General features: G+C 38.2%; 1 protein-coding gene across 1 annotated transcript; it reads left to right on the top strand.

Moving 5' to 3' along the window:
* Window positions 1-75: 75 nt before the first annotated feature.
* Window positions 76-16,117, top strand: LOC144343711 (uncharacterized). Its single transcript, XM_078006128.2, has 6 exons — window positions 76-191; window positions 9,258-9,432; window positions 10,115-10,238; window positions 13,370-13,555; window positions 14,591-14,758; window positions 15,213-16,117. The coding sequence occupies exons 2-6, from the start codon at window positions 9,274-9,276 to the stop codon at window positions 16,013-16,015; spliced, it is 1,440 nt and encodes a 479-aa protein (XP_077862254.1). The 5' UTR covers window positions 76-191; window positions 9,258-9,273; the 3' UTR covers window positions 16,016-16,117.
* The last annotated feature ends 1,266 nt before the right edge of the window (window positions 16,118-17,383 follow it).

Below are 17,383 nucleotides of genomic sequence, written 5' to 3'. Positions count from 1 at the left end.
GTGCAGGTATGCAAATGAACTGTTACAGAGTCCACCTGGCTATTGTTTGAGTTACTTCCGCGTATATTGTCACTAAAACTATACATCGCACACAATTGACATAAGATTTTATTTTAAGCAAAGCGACCAGCAGCTCGGAGTGATACGAAGTTTTTATTACCAAATTACTAGTTGAAGTGAAAAGGTGCACGGTAAGTTTGGAGAACAGTAAGTATGGTTATATTTTATTAACTACCGCCCATGTTGTACACGTTTACGTAATGGTACTGTTACGAATTCGAACCCACTCTTCCCGGGGTGATGTTATCAATGCAGAACACTATCATCATATTGCAAACTATCGTTTTAGCAACAACGAATTCACCTTCCCCTTCTACACTATAGACTGAACTCACCATGACCGATGCAACGTTCATCTTACTTGTTTTTAACTTATAAGCGGGTTTGAACAAGGACTGCACTGTGTAATGATACTTCCGTGTAAATTTGTCAAAGTCTCCTTGGCGCATATCAATCATGTTTTGCAATACATACTGTATCAATTGTAGAAGTTAAGATAAGATATACAATGATAAACAGTATTTATTATATTTGTAGCTTCACGGTCAAAGGTATATTTATTTAATAAATAATGGCGTTATCTCTGTTTATAAATTTCGTACTAAATACACGATCAATATTTTCGATCGAAGATTTTAAATCCTTGATATGATATATAGTTGATATTAGATTACGTATCATTTAACAAAAGACAGAATCCGGCGCGATGGCGTCCATCAGCTTTAGCTGTAATCCAGTCCAGTGTTTCACGTTAGTCGGACAATATTGTGCTTTTATCGAACCTCGCAATAAAGGGCCGACAACTTGTACTGCTTCTGTTTTGTCCTGCGTTAGTATATTTTATTTCATGTTATACCGAACCCAACTGACCTGTATAAAAATGTTAGTGGGTCTTAGGTAGTCAGACATTACACACGTGTCTGAACAAATCATGCGATTACCATCTGTGTAGTTTCATTGACCTGACGTGTAGCTCTGTGTAAATCGACCATTTTGTTTTGCGGACATTTATATTGTGTCAGTGCAACAAACAGTTATTTATGACTGGATAATGGAATGTATAACAACGACCCTCCTTATAATAAAAAAAAAAGCGCGATAAAAGGGATCTATGGATGGAGAACTGAAAACGATTATTACCAATAAGCCATCATAGAGCATTTAAAGGGTGGCAGTCGTCGTGCCGCGTCCTGTTCGATATAGGACTCATAGCGACGTATACAACGCGTGTAAAATACATTGTTTATTTACATGAAATTCGAACACGCGCTGCGCGACGATCACCGCGCTTTAAAGGTCACACAACCTGGCACTTTAATATACCTCCGTTTGTAATTGGTTAAAACATTAAATGTTATTGATAGTTAAATAGTACTCTGGACCACAGAGCACCAGGAATGTTTGGCGTGATTGAGTCAACTATGCGGCGTGTATGTAGTACAATACTAGTATCTGAGTCGAGTGTTGAATGGATTTTCGCGTGACTTTCTTCAGTTCATTAGTATGGCAGACGTGTCCTCCATACATACAGCAATAGTTCTGTCTGTGAAAAATACATTATTTGTCTACAGACATCCGTAAACCACTGTTCAAGCTTCGACCAGTTTCCTCGGGGCGGAGCTACGTCACAAGACGTTCCACGTTGCTAGGACGCGCATCACTGTACCACGTATTTCTATGGGCTCTGCGCGCGCTGCTGGGAAACGCAGAACGCCGAGCGAAGAGCCGGTGAAAATTCGAGAAAACAACAGGAGCTCAACTTTGAAGTAACCCTGAACAATCAAATTTGTATGCGTTACACACGCAGGGCTAATCTTGTTACACTGTTCAGGGGAGTCTCAACAACCATTTCAAAGTTTCGTTTTCTGAGAGTTTTTGACCTTTGTTTACACCGTGATGGTTGCCATGCGGTGAAAATGCCCGGATGTCCGCCGCCGACAATTGATTGTAAACGTGATTTCACTTGACAAACTTGACACTTGACAGTGTTATTCAACCGGACAAAATCAAAATGTGGAAAGAAATGAGCGCTTATGCCAATTATGCAACCTGCATGAAGTTGAAAATAAGTATCATTTTGTGATTGTGTACCCTTTTTATTAATTTAAAAAAAAGGAAATGTTAACCAACCACAGATAAATGTATAAAATTGATGACGTCAGTGGATGCAAATTCGCTTGAACGGTTGTTGAACGGAAGTTATATAGGTATCACGTGACAAATCTAAGAGATTCTGATACTAATTTTCGCCAAATTTGATTTTTTTTGTATTATTATTTGCTGTGTATTTTGGCCCACTGGCCATGTAGTACAAATAAAGACCAACGAAAATGATTTTTGGGTTGTAAACACAAAATAATCTTATTTGATAAATTCATTTTTTTTTTACATTTTGCAAATAAATAAATAAATAAACGGTTGTTTGATTTACTAAAATTGCAAGTACGTACCGCTAATATTAAAGGGGCACTTCCAGTTAAACCTAATCTCACAACAAATTTACTTTCTGGATTAAAATTACAATGGATAACAAAAGATAGATTAATTTTGTAAACAACATAAACAATAGTGTCCCATGATTCCTTGGTGCAATCCCTGGGCTTTTAAGAGGGGTTATGCATTTGCATATTAATTAATTTATTGAATAATTATTATGAGTTGTTATCAGAGCACATCACACAACCAATTCCTACGAACTCTATAAACCTTTGAGCTTAAACTGAACTGTGTGTATCGAGCCAAAAAGAGACCAGGCTGTGTTTCTAACTAGTTATTACCCAATTAATGACCAGCGTTTCGAGTGCCAGTTGTGCCGCTATTTGGTGAATAGCAATTTGATGTCGGTACAGTGAATTTCGTGAATGTATGATTTTTTTTTTATGAAAAATTTATACAATGGAAGATCCCACCCCCACCCCAACGCTTCATTCAACTTATAAAAATAATATGCTTTCATTTCATTTGGTAATGTCCATTGTTCACATGTCTTCAGTTTGTGGGTTTCTTCATTGGCAGATTTACTGTCTTGCGTCAGTTAATGATTGGTCGAGTTGTTTCAGACCGTCATTTGAAATATATATATCATTTATTATTATACAGTAAACGCACGCGGCAGAACCTGTGGACGTTATTAACTTTTTATCAAAATATTTGTGTGTGTAAATCAAAATGCTTCTTGGATTTCAAATCCAGAAATGGTATTGTAATCTTATTATGAGCTCCAATTGGCTCATCAACATTCTATCAGCAATCAGTTTGTTTTTGAATTTGTGGTCGGTTGTAGTTGCTATGTCACCTGAGGGCGTGAGTGTGCTTTATGGGGCGGAGACATGGTTGAGCACTTGAGCCAACCGCTGCCAAATATTTGAAGTTGAATGAAAGATAAAGGTCATATTTACGTTTTTTTTATAAATATGTTTATGAAATAAGATACAACTTTATGCCTTTTACTGTAGGTCCCAATTCCATTTTTTAAAATTTCTCTTCTATATATTATTCTATTGTTTAAACGACTATTGCTGTCACTTAAACTACGACCGTTCGGGGTTTGTGTTTGGGCGTCGGCCATAACGTAAAGTGCGCGAGTCTGATGTGGCTTGTCTTCTCTAATGCCGGTATATGTCTAATGTTTCAAACGACAAGTATTCATATATGAACAATAACGTGACCCGAGTTGACATGTCACGTGACTTAAAACACCTGCCATAATTAGATGATGTTTTAAGGTAGCGAGACTATTATTTGTGTTGAAAATTACGATTTTCACATTTATTTATTAATTGATGAAATAAATAAAATAATTAAATTGGTTAAAATATAGATTTTCTGAAGGGAAGCAAGGCAGCCTCAGTAGTGTTTTCCAAAATCAACAACACAAGTTTAATCTGGATTTCACGGCCAATCAATATAATCAAATTCAGTTTTTTTTCACATAGTTTGGATACCGCCTCAGGTCATAACGTACCTTACAACGTAACGCAGAGAGTTTAAAAGCCGTAAAAGCCTTTCTATTGTGTACCAGTGTTTTTGTGAGTGGTCACGCGGTGCCCGTCAGCATACATTACCGGTATCCTCGGGGACGGACATCCGGGCATTTTCTACCGCACCCTCGCGGTGAAAACAAAGACCAAAAACTCGCAGAAAACGGTACTTTGCAATGGTTGTTGAGAGTCCCCTGAACAGTGTAACAAGATTAGCCCTACGTGTGTAACATATATGAATTTGGTTGTTCAGGATTACTTCAAAGTTGAGTTTGTGTTGTTTTCTCGAGTTTTCACCGGCTCCACCGGCGTTCCACAGCAGCGCGCACAAAGCCCATAGAAATACGTGGTACAGTGGTGCGCGCCTTAGCAACGTAGAACGTCTTGTGACGTAGCTCCGCCCCCGAGGATAGCAAATGCATGGAACTGAGCTAAGTGATTGTACAATCGACCGAAATAAGATCGTCGCCAATCTTGGAATTAAATCGATTGGGGATATTGTAACACACAACGAAATGTAGCGAGGTTATATACTAACATACAGAAGGGAGCATGGGTTAAAATTTCAAGCGTCCTCGATTTAAATGCTTTAAAATTTATAAGAATACATTCGAAAAAATATTGACATTGCCCAAACATAAACATATTCTTAAAAAACACCGATTTTCGAGCGGCAAAAACGAGATGTAATCTGTGCCTAGAATGCAAGCGATCCGAACAAAATGTACATAATTTCACCCAAACATTTTTAAAAACAGCGCATATAAATGAGTGTTGCATGTTTGAGTCTGAGAATGAGTTTGTACTGTAAAAAATCGTTTTTTCCCGTAAATATCTCTTCAAAGGGTCGAGTTTCAGTCGACTTTCCGCAACAAAATAATGATTTACAAACATGCACAAGGTTTTGAAAACTGTTAGAAACTTTTGAGACAATGTACAATGTATAGTGAACAAGGGTGTATTGTTAATGCCATAAATGTCAAGTTGGGTGCAAAATAATAGTGAAAAAAGAATGTTGGCGAAAATTGGAAAAAAAAACTTTGTTTTTTCTTATTTTCGTTGATGTTTACTTTTCTCGCCGATTGTGGGCTTCAACTTCACAGTGTCAAGGGGAGTTATTTCTTAAATACTAGTACCTTGGGATGTGACCTGTGTCTAGAAAAGTTATACTAGTATATGTATCCAGGGTTGTGACCTGTGTCTAGAGATCTTATATATACCCAGGGCTGTGACCTGTGTCTAGGGGCGTTATATATACATGGGGATGTGACCTGTATCTAAGAACGTTATATATACATGGGGATGTGACCTGTGTCTAGGAACGTTATATATACCTAGGGTAGTAACCTGTGTATAGGAACGTTATATATACCTAGGGTTGTAACCTGCGTATATGAACGTTATATATACCTAGGGTTGTAACCTGTGTATAGGAACGTTATATATACCTAGGGTTGAGACCTGTATCTAGGGGCCTTATATATGCATGGGGATGTGACCTGTGTCTAAGGACGTTATATATACCTAGGGTTGTGACCTGTGTCTAGGAACGTTATATATACTCAGGGTTGTGATCTGTGTCTAAGAACGTTATATATACCCTGGGTTGTGACCTGTGTATAGAGACGTTATTATTATTATTATTATTATTATTATTATTATTATTATTATTATTATTATTATTATTATTATTATTATTATTATTATTATTATTATTATTATATTTCAGACATAGTCCATATATAAAGAAAAAGATACAAACAAATATGTAATAAAATAAAATGACAAACCATACAGATTTGAAAACTATACTAAACTCAGTAGACTACCTTTGTCCAATGCTGCACTAAGGTAGACTTCCATTTCACATCACTATTGAGCAAGGCACACACAAGCGTATTGTTTGATGTTCGTAATCGATCCATAAAAACATAAATTAGCTTTCTATATAAACTGGTAAATGTGTTTGTGCGGTTTTCAACGAACATAGTGCTTGCGCTACAGTCACGGGCGTACCCCAACAGTTTACGGAAAGCATTATTATAACTGACCCGAAGGGCATTAACGGTAGATTTTCTATACATACACCATAATTGGCAGCAATACAAACTAGAACAGAATGTTTTAAATAGCAAAAGTTTGACTTCGTTGCTGCAGTTCTTAAATTTACGTAGCATAATGTTTGCCCTCACACAGAATAAACCTAGGGGGCCTAGGGTTGTGACCTGTGTCTAGGAACGTTATATATACCTAGGGTTGTAACCTGTGTATAGGAACGTTATATATACCTAGGGTTGTAACCTGTGTATAGGAACGTTATATATACCTAGGGTTGTAACCTGTGTATAGGAACGTTATATATACCTATGGTTGTGACCTGTGTATAGGAACGTTATATATACCTAGGGTAGTAACCTGTGTATAGAGACGTTATATATACCTAGGGTTGTCACCTGTGTCTAGGAACGTTATATATAACCAGGGTTGTGACCCGTGTCTAGGAACGTTATATATACACCCAGGGTTGTGATCTGTGTATAGAGACGTTATATATACCTAGGGTTGTGACCTGTATCTAGGAAGCGTTATATATACACGGGGATGTGACCTGTTGATGTTTATTTTTTCAGCGATTTGTGTGCTTTGCAATGGATAGCGTGTGCTCTTCAACTCCACAGTGTCAAGGGGAGTTATATTTTATAATACCTTGCGATGTGTCATGTGTGTAAGGACGTTATATACCTAGAGTTGTGACCTGTATCTAGGGGGCGTTATATATACATGGGGAAGTGACCTGTGTCTAGGGACGTGACCTGTATCTAGGGGGCGTTATATATACATGGGGATGTGACCTATGTCTAGGGACGTTATATACCTAGTGCTGTGACCTGTATCTAGGGGCGTTATATATACATGGGGATGTGACCTGTGTCTAGGGACGTTATATATACCCAGGGTTGTGACCTGTGTCTAGGAACGTTATATATACACCTAGGGTTGTGACCTGTGTATAGAGACGTTATATATACCTAGAGTTGTGACCTGTATCTAGGGGGCGTTATATATACATGGGGAAGTGACCTGTGTCTAGGGACGTGACCTGTATCTAGGGGGCGTTATATATACATGGGGATGTGACCTATGTCTAGGGACGTTATATACCTAGGGCTGTGACCTGTATCTAGGGGGCGTTATATATACATGGGGGTGTCACCTGTGTCTTGGGACGTTATATACCTAGGGCTGTGACCTGTATCTAGGGGGCGTTATATATACAAGGGAATGTGACCTGTGTCTAGGGACGTTATATATACCTAGGGCTGTGACCTGTATCTAGGAGACGTTACATATACATGGGGATGTGACCTGTGTCTAGGGACGTTATATATACCTAGGGCTGTGACCTGTATCTAGGAGACGTTACATATACATGGGGATGTGACCTGTGTCTAGGGACGTTATATATACCTAGGGCTGTGACCTGTATCTAGGAGACGTTACATATACATGGGGATGTGACCTGTGTCTAGGGACGTTATATACCTAGGACTGTGACCTGTATTTAGGGGGCGTTATATATACATGGGGATGTGACCTGCTGATGTTTATTTTTTCGCGAGTTGTGTGTTTTGCAATGGATAACGTGTGCTCTTCAACTTCGCAGTGTCTAGGGGAGTTATATTTTATAATACCTTGCGATGTGACCTGCGTCTAGGAACGTTATATATACCTAGGGTTGTAACCTGTGTATAGGAACGTTATATATACCTAGGGTAGTAACCTGTGTATAGGAACGTTATATATACCTAGGGTAGTAACCTGTGTATAGAAACGTTATATATACCTAGGGTAGTAACCTGTGTATAGAAACGTTATATATACCTAGGGTTGTAATCTGTGTATAGGAACGTTATATATACTTAAGGTAGTAACCTGTGTATAGGAACGTTATATATACCTAGGGTAGTAACCTGTGTATAGGAACGTTATATATACCTAGGGTAGTAACCTGTGTATATGAACGTTATATATACCTAGGGTTGTAACCTGTGTATAGGAACGTTATATATACCTAGGGTAGTAACCTGTGTATAGGAACGTTATATATACCTAGGGTTGTAACCTGTGTATAGGAACGTTATATATACCTAGGGTTGTAACCTGTGTATAGGAACGTTATATATACCTAGGGTAGTAACCTGTGTATAGGAACGTTATATATACCTAGGGTAGTAACCTGTGTATTGGAACGTTAAATATACCTAGGGTTGTAATCTGTGTATAAGAACGTTATATATACCTAGGGTAGTAACCTGTGTATAGGAACGTTATATATACCTAGGGTAGTAATCTTTGTATAGGAACGTTATAGATACCTAGGGTTGTAACCTGTGTATAGGAACGTTATATATACCCAGGGTTGTAACCTGTGTATAGGAACGTTATATATACCTAGGGTTGTGACCTGTGTATAGGAACGTTATATATATCTAGGGTTGTAACCTGTGTATAGGAACGTTATCTATACCTAGGGTAGTAACCTGTGTATAGGAACGTTATATATACCTAGGGTAGTAACCTGTGTATTGGAACGTTATATATACCTAGGGTAGTAACCTGTGTATAGGAACGTTATATATACCTAGGGTTGTAACCTGTGTATAGGAACGTTATATATACCGAGGGTAGTAACCTGTATGTAGGAACGTTATATATACCTAGGGTTGTAACCTGTGTATAGGAACGTTATATATATCTAGGAATGTGACCTGTGGACGTATTAGGAGTGTGACCTATTTAAGATCTATTTGTATGTTCCGAAATCAATTAGTCAGACTCTCTTTTATATGCTGTATATTTAAAGAGCAAAAAAAACTAGGCTTTGTTCTATACCTCCAGATGGATTTCAACTCTATGAATCAAAGCAGAAGTCTACCTTACAATAGACCTTTTTCCAAAATTACCGTCAAAATCGCAATAGTGTTCTATCTCTATTGTTATATCCTCCTCTGTTCTCCCCATCACGTTAACCATTGTATTTAGCGCAGTGATTATGATGATGAAAGAGAATAGAACATTAATATGCAAAAAAAGTCACGAGATTCTCTCCTCCCCAATGAGATCTTGGCTACCATTTGCGTCACCATTACACAAATAAGTTGACTACAAATGATGGCTTCAATCTATATTATAACAAACCCTATTGTTTTATTGCAGATTCCTTGCTCTGAAAATGTCGAAATCTCAATCAAATACAGGCCCGGTCATAAAGTGGTCCAAGAAAGTGTACACACTAAAACATCTCATTAAACACTTTGAACTGCCTCAAATAGTCAAAGTTATAAGTGGTTGGCATGGCAATGATAACTGTGAGACAATATCAAGTGGACAGGTTTGTCTTCACATTCTATATAACAGAAATTACGCAATACAATATGATTTGCACGTGACAAATCTATAGATGTGAATTGAAATTTCAACTTGAAAAATATGTAAACTTATTATATTATACTCATTATATTGTACCGACTTCTGTGACAATGAGCCATGTCATTTTGTTATAAAATAACAAAAATCGCGAAATGAAGGTGTTCGGTGTTAGGGGATTTCGCGCTAACACCTCCATTTCGCGATTTTTTTTATTTTATTTAAACTACAAAAACAAATTAATCGCCCGACTGCGCCAGTCTAACCCAATCCTAATAAGTAAAAATAACTGTCATAAATGAATATCTTCTTTTTCAATTGGAAAAAAAAACATGTTATGCATATTTGACAGCTATACTTTTAGAAGCCTGTGACGTGTGATTTTTCTTTCTGTTATTATACCAGTATTTTTTTATATTTGTATAATGATTAAAGCGGGGAGTCGTCACCTGCGCATGCGTCAGATGGCCACAGCGTGTCATTGTTTACAAACAAGCGTCTACCCATGAGCCTTTGCATTTTTAGTGTGTGTTGTTATCGTCGCTTGGGACTCAATTCCCGCGCGTGCGCAGGTGATGACCCTCCGGCTTTAATTACTAGTATGGCAACTTCGAAGCTTGACTCACAACCAGTGTTTCTCCTCCCAGATTATTCGCATTGCTAACAAATTCTCTCAAAGCCGTGTTGTGGCCGAGGATGAACTGAAACGTCATGTCAGCATACCACGTGATTATCCATTCAAGTTTGAAATACTACCTATAAAAGATGATGGTAAGACTCTACAAACAAACAATCAAACACTACTTTACATATGATACGCTTTACATACTGTCTAACTGATCTCACAAAATGGAAACGACCGCCACATGTCCAGCCAATCTGTACGACGAAATTATAAAATAAATATACATGTATATGTATAGCAGTTGAAATTTATGATAAAAAGACATCTTGGTCACAATTTAAAATACAACAGAGGATAAAACTCAAATGAACAGTGACAATAATAACAATAGCAGTAACAACAACTACAGTGGAAGTAACAACTGTGATATTAACAATAGAAAAACAAATGTTTTCTTTAGACGAGCACCGTTATTATTGAAAGATTCATTAGAAATAAAAGCATTTCACCACTACCACTATCACCACCAAGAAAAATCAGATTGGTATTCATCAGAAATATCATACATTAGTCCACATCCACATGATCAGCGTAGACATCCTCATGATCAACAATGACATTCACATGATCAGTGATGACATCCACACGATCAACAATGACATCCACACAATCAGCGATGACATCCACACGATCAGCGATGACATCCACATGATCAACAATGACATTCACATGATCAGTGATGACATCCACATGATCAACAATGACATCCTCATGATCAACAATGACGTTCACATGATCAGTGATGATATCCACATAAACAGCACATGATTCAAGATCATTAACAAGATCACACGATCAACGAAATCCACACGATCAGCGATGACATCCTCGTGATTAACAATGAGATCCACACGATCAGCGATGACATCCACATGATCAACAATGACATCCTCATGATCAGCGTTGACATCCACATGATCAACAATGACATCCTCATGATCAGCGATGACATCCTCATGATCAGCGATGACATCCACATGATCAGCGATGACATCCTCATGATCAGCAATGACATCCTCATGATCAGCGATGACATCCACATGATCAACAATGACATCCTCATGATCAGCGTTGACATCCACATGATCAACAATGACATCCTCATGATCAGCGATGACATCCACATGATCAACAATGACATCCTCATGATCAGCGTTGACATCCACATGATCAACAATGACATCCTCATGATCAGCGTTGACATCCACATGATCAACAATGACATCCTCATGATCAGCGATGACATCCACATGATCAACAATGACATCCTCATGATCAGCGATGACATCCACATGATCAACAATGACATCCTCATGATCAGTGATGACATCCACATGATCAACAATGACATCCTCATGATCAGCGATGACATCCACATGATCAACAATGACATCCTCATGATTAACAATGACATCTACATGATCAGCAATGACATCCAGATGATAAGCAATGACATCCACATGATCAGTGATGATATCCACATAAACAGCACATGATTCAAGATAATTAACAAGATCACACGATCAACGAAATCCACACGATCCGCAATGACATCCACATGATAAGCGATGACATCCACATGATCAGTGATGACATCCAAGTGATCAGTGATGAAATCCACATGATAAGCGACGGCATCCACATGATCAGTGATGACATCTACATGATCAGCGACGACATCCACATGATCAGTGATGACATCCACATGATAAGCGATGGCACCAACATGATCAGTGATGGCACCCACATGATAAGTGATGGCATCCACATGATCAGTGATGACACCCACATGATAAGCGACGGCATCCACATGATCAGTGATGACACCCACATGATAAGCGATGGCATCCACATGATCAGTGATGACATCCACATGATAAGCGATTGTATGCACATGATCAGTGATGACATCCACATGATAAGCGATGGCATCCACATGATCAGTGATGATATCCACATAAACAGCACATGATTCAAGATAATTAACAAGATCACACGATCAACGAAATCCACACGATCCGCAATGACATCCACATGATAAGCGATTGCATCTACATGATCAGTGATGACATCTACATGATCAGTGATGAAATCCACATGATAAGCGACGGCATCCACATGATCAGTGATGACATCTACATGATCAGCGACGACATCCACATGATCAGTGATGACATCCACATGATAAGCGATGGCACCAACATGATCAGTGATGGCACCCACATGATAAGTGATGGCATCCACATGATCAGTGATGACACCCACATGATAAGCGACGGCATCCACATGATCAGTGATGACACCCACATGATAAGCGATGGCATCCACATGATCAGTGATGACATCCACATGATAAGCGATTGTATGCACATGATCAGTGATGACATCCACATGATAAGCGATGGCATCCACATGATCAGTGATGATATCCACATAAACAGCACATGATTCAAGATAATTAACAAGATCACACGATCAACGAAATCCACACGATCCGCAATGACATCCACATGATAAGCGATTGCATCTACATGATCAGTGATGACATCTACATGATCAGTGATGAAATCCACATGATAAGCGACGGCATCCACATGATCAGTGATGACATCTACATGATCAGCGACGACATCCACATGATCAGTGATGACATCCACATGATAAGCGATGGCACCAACATGATCAGTGATGGCACCCACATGATAAGTGATGGCATCCACATGATCAGTGATGACACCCACATGATAAGCGATGGCATCCACATGATCAGTGATGACATCCACATGATAAGCGATGGCATCCACATGATCAGTGATGACATCCACATGATAAGCGATTGTATGCACATGATCAGTGATGACATCCACATGATAAGCGATGGCATCCACATGATCAGTGATGACATCCACATGATAAGCGATTGTATGCACATGATCACTGATGACATCCACATGATAAGCAATTGTATGCACATGATCAGTGATGACATCCACATGATAAGCGATGACATCCACATGATCAGTTATGATATCCACATAAACAGCACATGATTCAAGATCATTAACAAGATCACACGATCAACGAAATCCACACGATCAGCAATGACATCGACATGAACAGTGACGACATCCACATTATCAGTGATGACATCCAAGTGATCGGACATCCGCATGATTAACAATTAATGGTCAAAAATCACAGATTCATTCTTTTTCAGTGAGAAAAACGTTCACCGTTGAGGAAATCCTTGAGAAGTTTTCATTACCACAGAAGATACGAATGGATAAGCAAGACCTATCAATCAGCATCGATGGAACTGAAAAAATGGGGTACAGCTTTGGGAACCTGACTCTTTTACGAAGTCACGATATCACTTATTTAGGCGGTAATTCTATGACTCTAGGTAAGAATGCATACTAGTATTAACTATCTGTAAAGTGAAGCAAAACGATGTACAAAGCTAGAGGAACAATAAATGGAAGTCTAAATCTTTTTTTTTTATAAGAATGTACTGTATAATATGAACAATTATTTACATTTTCTGATTTTATGCGTAAATCCCAGTGACATGAAATTACTTTGTCGAATGAAATGAGAGTAGACACCGTCGCATTAATTAATTGCTAACAACCTGAATAGTAGATTAGATGCTGTCTATTATCGTAAAACTTTGAAAAATCCTCCAAAGTCTACGAATAATATACTAGTCTGGAGGGCTGTGAGTGGGCCTCATGTAAGGTTCGGTCTGCGCATGCGAGTTCCCATGGTAATGCATCGAAGTCATAGAGACAGCCAATCAGCAATAGCACAGAATTCTGTGCTGTCTACGTATTTATGCACCGGCTATTGTTGAGTACACTGGGAAGGGCACTCTGAATGGCTGGGAAAAAAAGCTACTTGAATAGAAAATAGCAAATAGCCATCAAGATCTCGCTAGTTGGGAGCGAGAAGGCCGCGGGACTTGTTCTGTCCCCAAATAGTATTCCGTTCTTTCTCATCAACACGTCCACAGTTTTCCTGATCTATGTGGACATACTATTTGGAGGAGTAGACATGGTGGTATGAGTGGGTGATATGATATGATACGAACACTATTTGAGGGGCAGACACAAGTCTCGTGGCTCTTTCGAGATCTCGGCGGCCATTTACAACTAAGGTATATTGGATTTCACGGATATCGAATTGTAAGCTCATGACAAAACAGGGTTGGCTATTGTTCATGCTGATTGATACTGATAATGCTGATGATGTTTTGGTATTGTTGTTGCTGTTGATATAGCAACCATGGGAAACCATTTTGTTTTGTACATACACTATTTATCTTCGAATCTACAGAGTGAGGGTGCTTGATAAATTCTAAATGCAGATGATTTTGTATCGAAATATATTGCATTACGACCACTTGACATGAATAAATGAATTTAATTTACGTCTGCAGACAGCATCAGCAAAATGCCATTGATTCTACCGATGTATATCTTGGCCGAGGTGGCTGTCGCTGAGGGATTGGTGGGTGGAACCAAGACACAGTGGAAAGAGTGGAAGTTTCGGAGAACCCAATTCGTTGAATCAAATGTCGATTTCACACACGACGTTGGACAAAATGGTAAGCTGCATTATCAGGCATTACACTTCGATAATATATATATAGTTAGGGGGTCATTGAAGGGAGTGATTGTTTTCACTGCCTTCTCCCGTAATATGGCTTCCTATTATTGTGAGAGTCAATATTTTGAATGGCAGAGATGCGGACAGAAAAGGGATACGATGAGGGCACACAACATACACGTCATAATAAGCGATGAAGATTTCATTTCATGTGAGTCCCACACGCTTCTTAATCAGACTTATCTTAAAATAATCACATCATTAAAAGCAGTCTACTGAAGTATGTCTTGGGGCCAACTGCTGTTATGGTCATGTCAGTAAGAACCAATCAGTGAACAGAGGCTTACGCACATGTGAAGTTTATAAACACAGTGTTAATTATTATAAATTGTGAATATAAATATTAAATGTCAATGTCCAAGTAACAATATTTGGGTACTTTATCGCCACAGACATCTCCATATATGGCACGAACGAAGTGAAAGAAAAGAAGGCGGATGGGCAAGACATATACGAAGAAATTGAACCCAAAATGCAAGTGCGAATTCGTAGTAGAAACGATTATGAAACCCTTCCCAATTTATCCGAAACACAAGGCGAGTATCATACACTTGATGAGTACGACTTTGCGAAAAAAACAGAACCGCCGGTAGACACACACAAACAGACGGATGCCCAGACAGACACGCGCCCTCCTTTGACAACGCAGGTGTCGTTTGACTCATTAAATTACGCAGGATTAGGCAAACCAGAGACACAGTCGCCTTATCAGGAACTTGTACCTGGTATGAAGCCTTCTATGTATAAGAGAATGTCCCTCCCGTCAAAGCTTCCCCCAAATGCAGTAGAGCTAGTATCACCAGCTGCAACAGAACAAGTGCTGCCTCAGTCCAAACCTTTATTACCACCGCCTGATTATGCCACGAAGGATGTAGCCCCTGCTCGCCCCGAGAAACCGGTGCCGGCGAAAAAACCGCTTCCCGCTCGAAAACCTGAGTCTGCTACACAAAATGCCACATCCAGCAAGACAACGTTTCCCGATAATCTACATGGAATCTCAGTAGCGGAAGTTTGCGAGTGCTTAGAATCATTGCAAATGAGTCAGTACGTGAAAACATTCAAAGAAAATACAATTGATGGAGACATTCTTTGCTCGTTGGATACTTCGCTATTGACCGGGGATCTAGGAATGTCGGCGTTCCACGCACTTAAGCTAAACAAGTTTATCAGCGGCTGGAGACCTAAGATCGAGTAAGTCAAGTACAAACAAATGTGTTCAAAGTAAATACTAAGTACTCCTAGACATTTGATATTTTGAATTATTCAGAATAGTTCGTAACTTTAATATAAAAAAAAATACCAAGTGTAAAACTCACTATATTTGCTATAATTGATGAGTTTAGTACTGTCATAGAACCAGAAAGGTCTATGTATTTTTTTAGTTTCGTATTGATGTGTATATACGTATCTATCCGAGCGGATTCATTTATTTGGACATATCGTGAATTCTTTACTATTTTTAAATTCAATAATAAAATTTTATTGTAAATCGCGCGATAAAATGTCCTTTGATGTACATTACAGATAACATTTACCAACTGCAACTTCATTTGCATATGAAACAAAGTTTGTGTTGATTTTTTCTTAAAGTAGAATATCAGTTCTGCCAAGTGTGTTTAATTCAACATGCCACTGTTTTATTATCTTGAAATATTAATGAGTGAATCAATATAAATAACATAAACCATTGAACGAGGCATGAAAAAAAATACTAACGTCTCAAAGTATATATCTGTTTAATTTAGTTTCTTTTTTAAAAAAATCGACGAAATTAACTATTAGGCTAACTTTTGTTTGTTTGTCGAGTTTGTTCAATTCCCAATATTACAATATTTTTTATGGGAATATTTCAATTAATTTAAAAAAAAATCCCATTTATTTTAAACGCGGCTGAATGAAGTGGATGATGATAAACACTTCATAATGTTATGTACACGTTATAGCTTACAGTGGAATATCTTACTAGAAGAGGCTACAAAACCATTTTATGAACTTATTAAACAATCGTAGTAAGTTGATTATTGTAATGAAAAGCAAAAACACCCATATATCACTGGCAAAATTGATTAAAAACAGTTTCCTTAAAAGGCAGCAACACCTCCTTCCAAATTAACTATTTTTTTAATTGTTCTTTTTGCTTATGGAGATATGTCTTCACTTATGTATCTTTATTTGTATTTTTTGCAATTATTGTTCGTATATTGATGTGACTATTGTTTTCTTTGTTATGTAACAGTTTTCATTCCTTCCGAGGAGTTCAAGGCGTTCTTTAATAAATTGAAATATACTAAAAATGGACATTGCTTTTAATGTTGGTATCTGTACTATCAATCGAAGCTGTTGAATTATCTCCCCAAAGTAAGCAATTGCCATGAGCCATGCATAATGCGCATATGAAAATGTACATATATTCTCTACGTTCGTTGAAGCCCACCATCACGGACTATTTTCCAGTGCCACATATAGTCTAGAAATTTAAATCGTTCAAGGGTTGAACACGAACACATCACTATGTCAAGTGTGACACATTAAAATGAAATAATTGTGAGGATATACAAGTTTA

This window comes from Saccoglossus kowalevskii, chromosome 14, assembly GCF_978046115.1.
Source record: "Saccoglossus kowalevskii chromosome 14, keSacKowa6.1, whole genome shotgun sequence".
In the NCBI taxonomy this organism is placed as follows: Eukaryota; Metazoa; Hemichordata; class Enteropneusta; family Harrimaniidae; genus Saccoglossus; species Saccoglossus kowalevskii.
The sequence above is the reverse complement of the archived record's forward strand: the minus strand, read 5'-3'. Positions and strand labels throughout refer to the sequence as shown.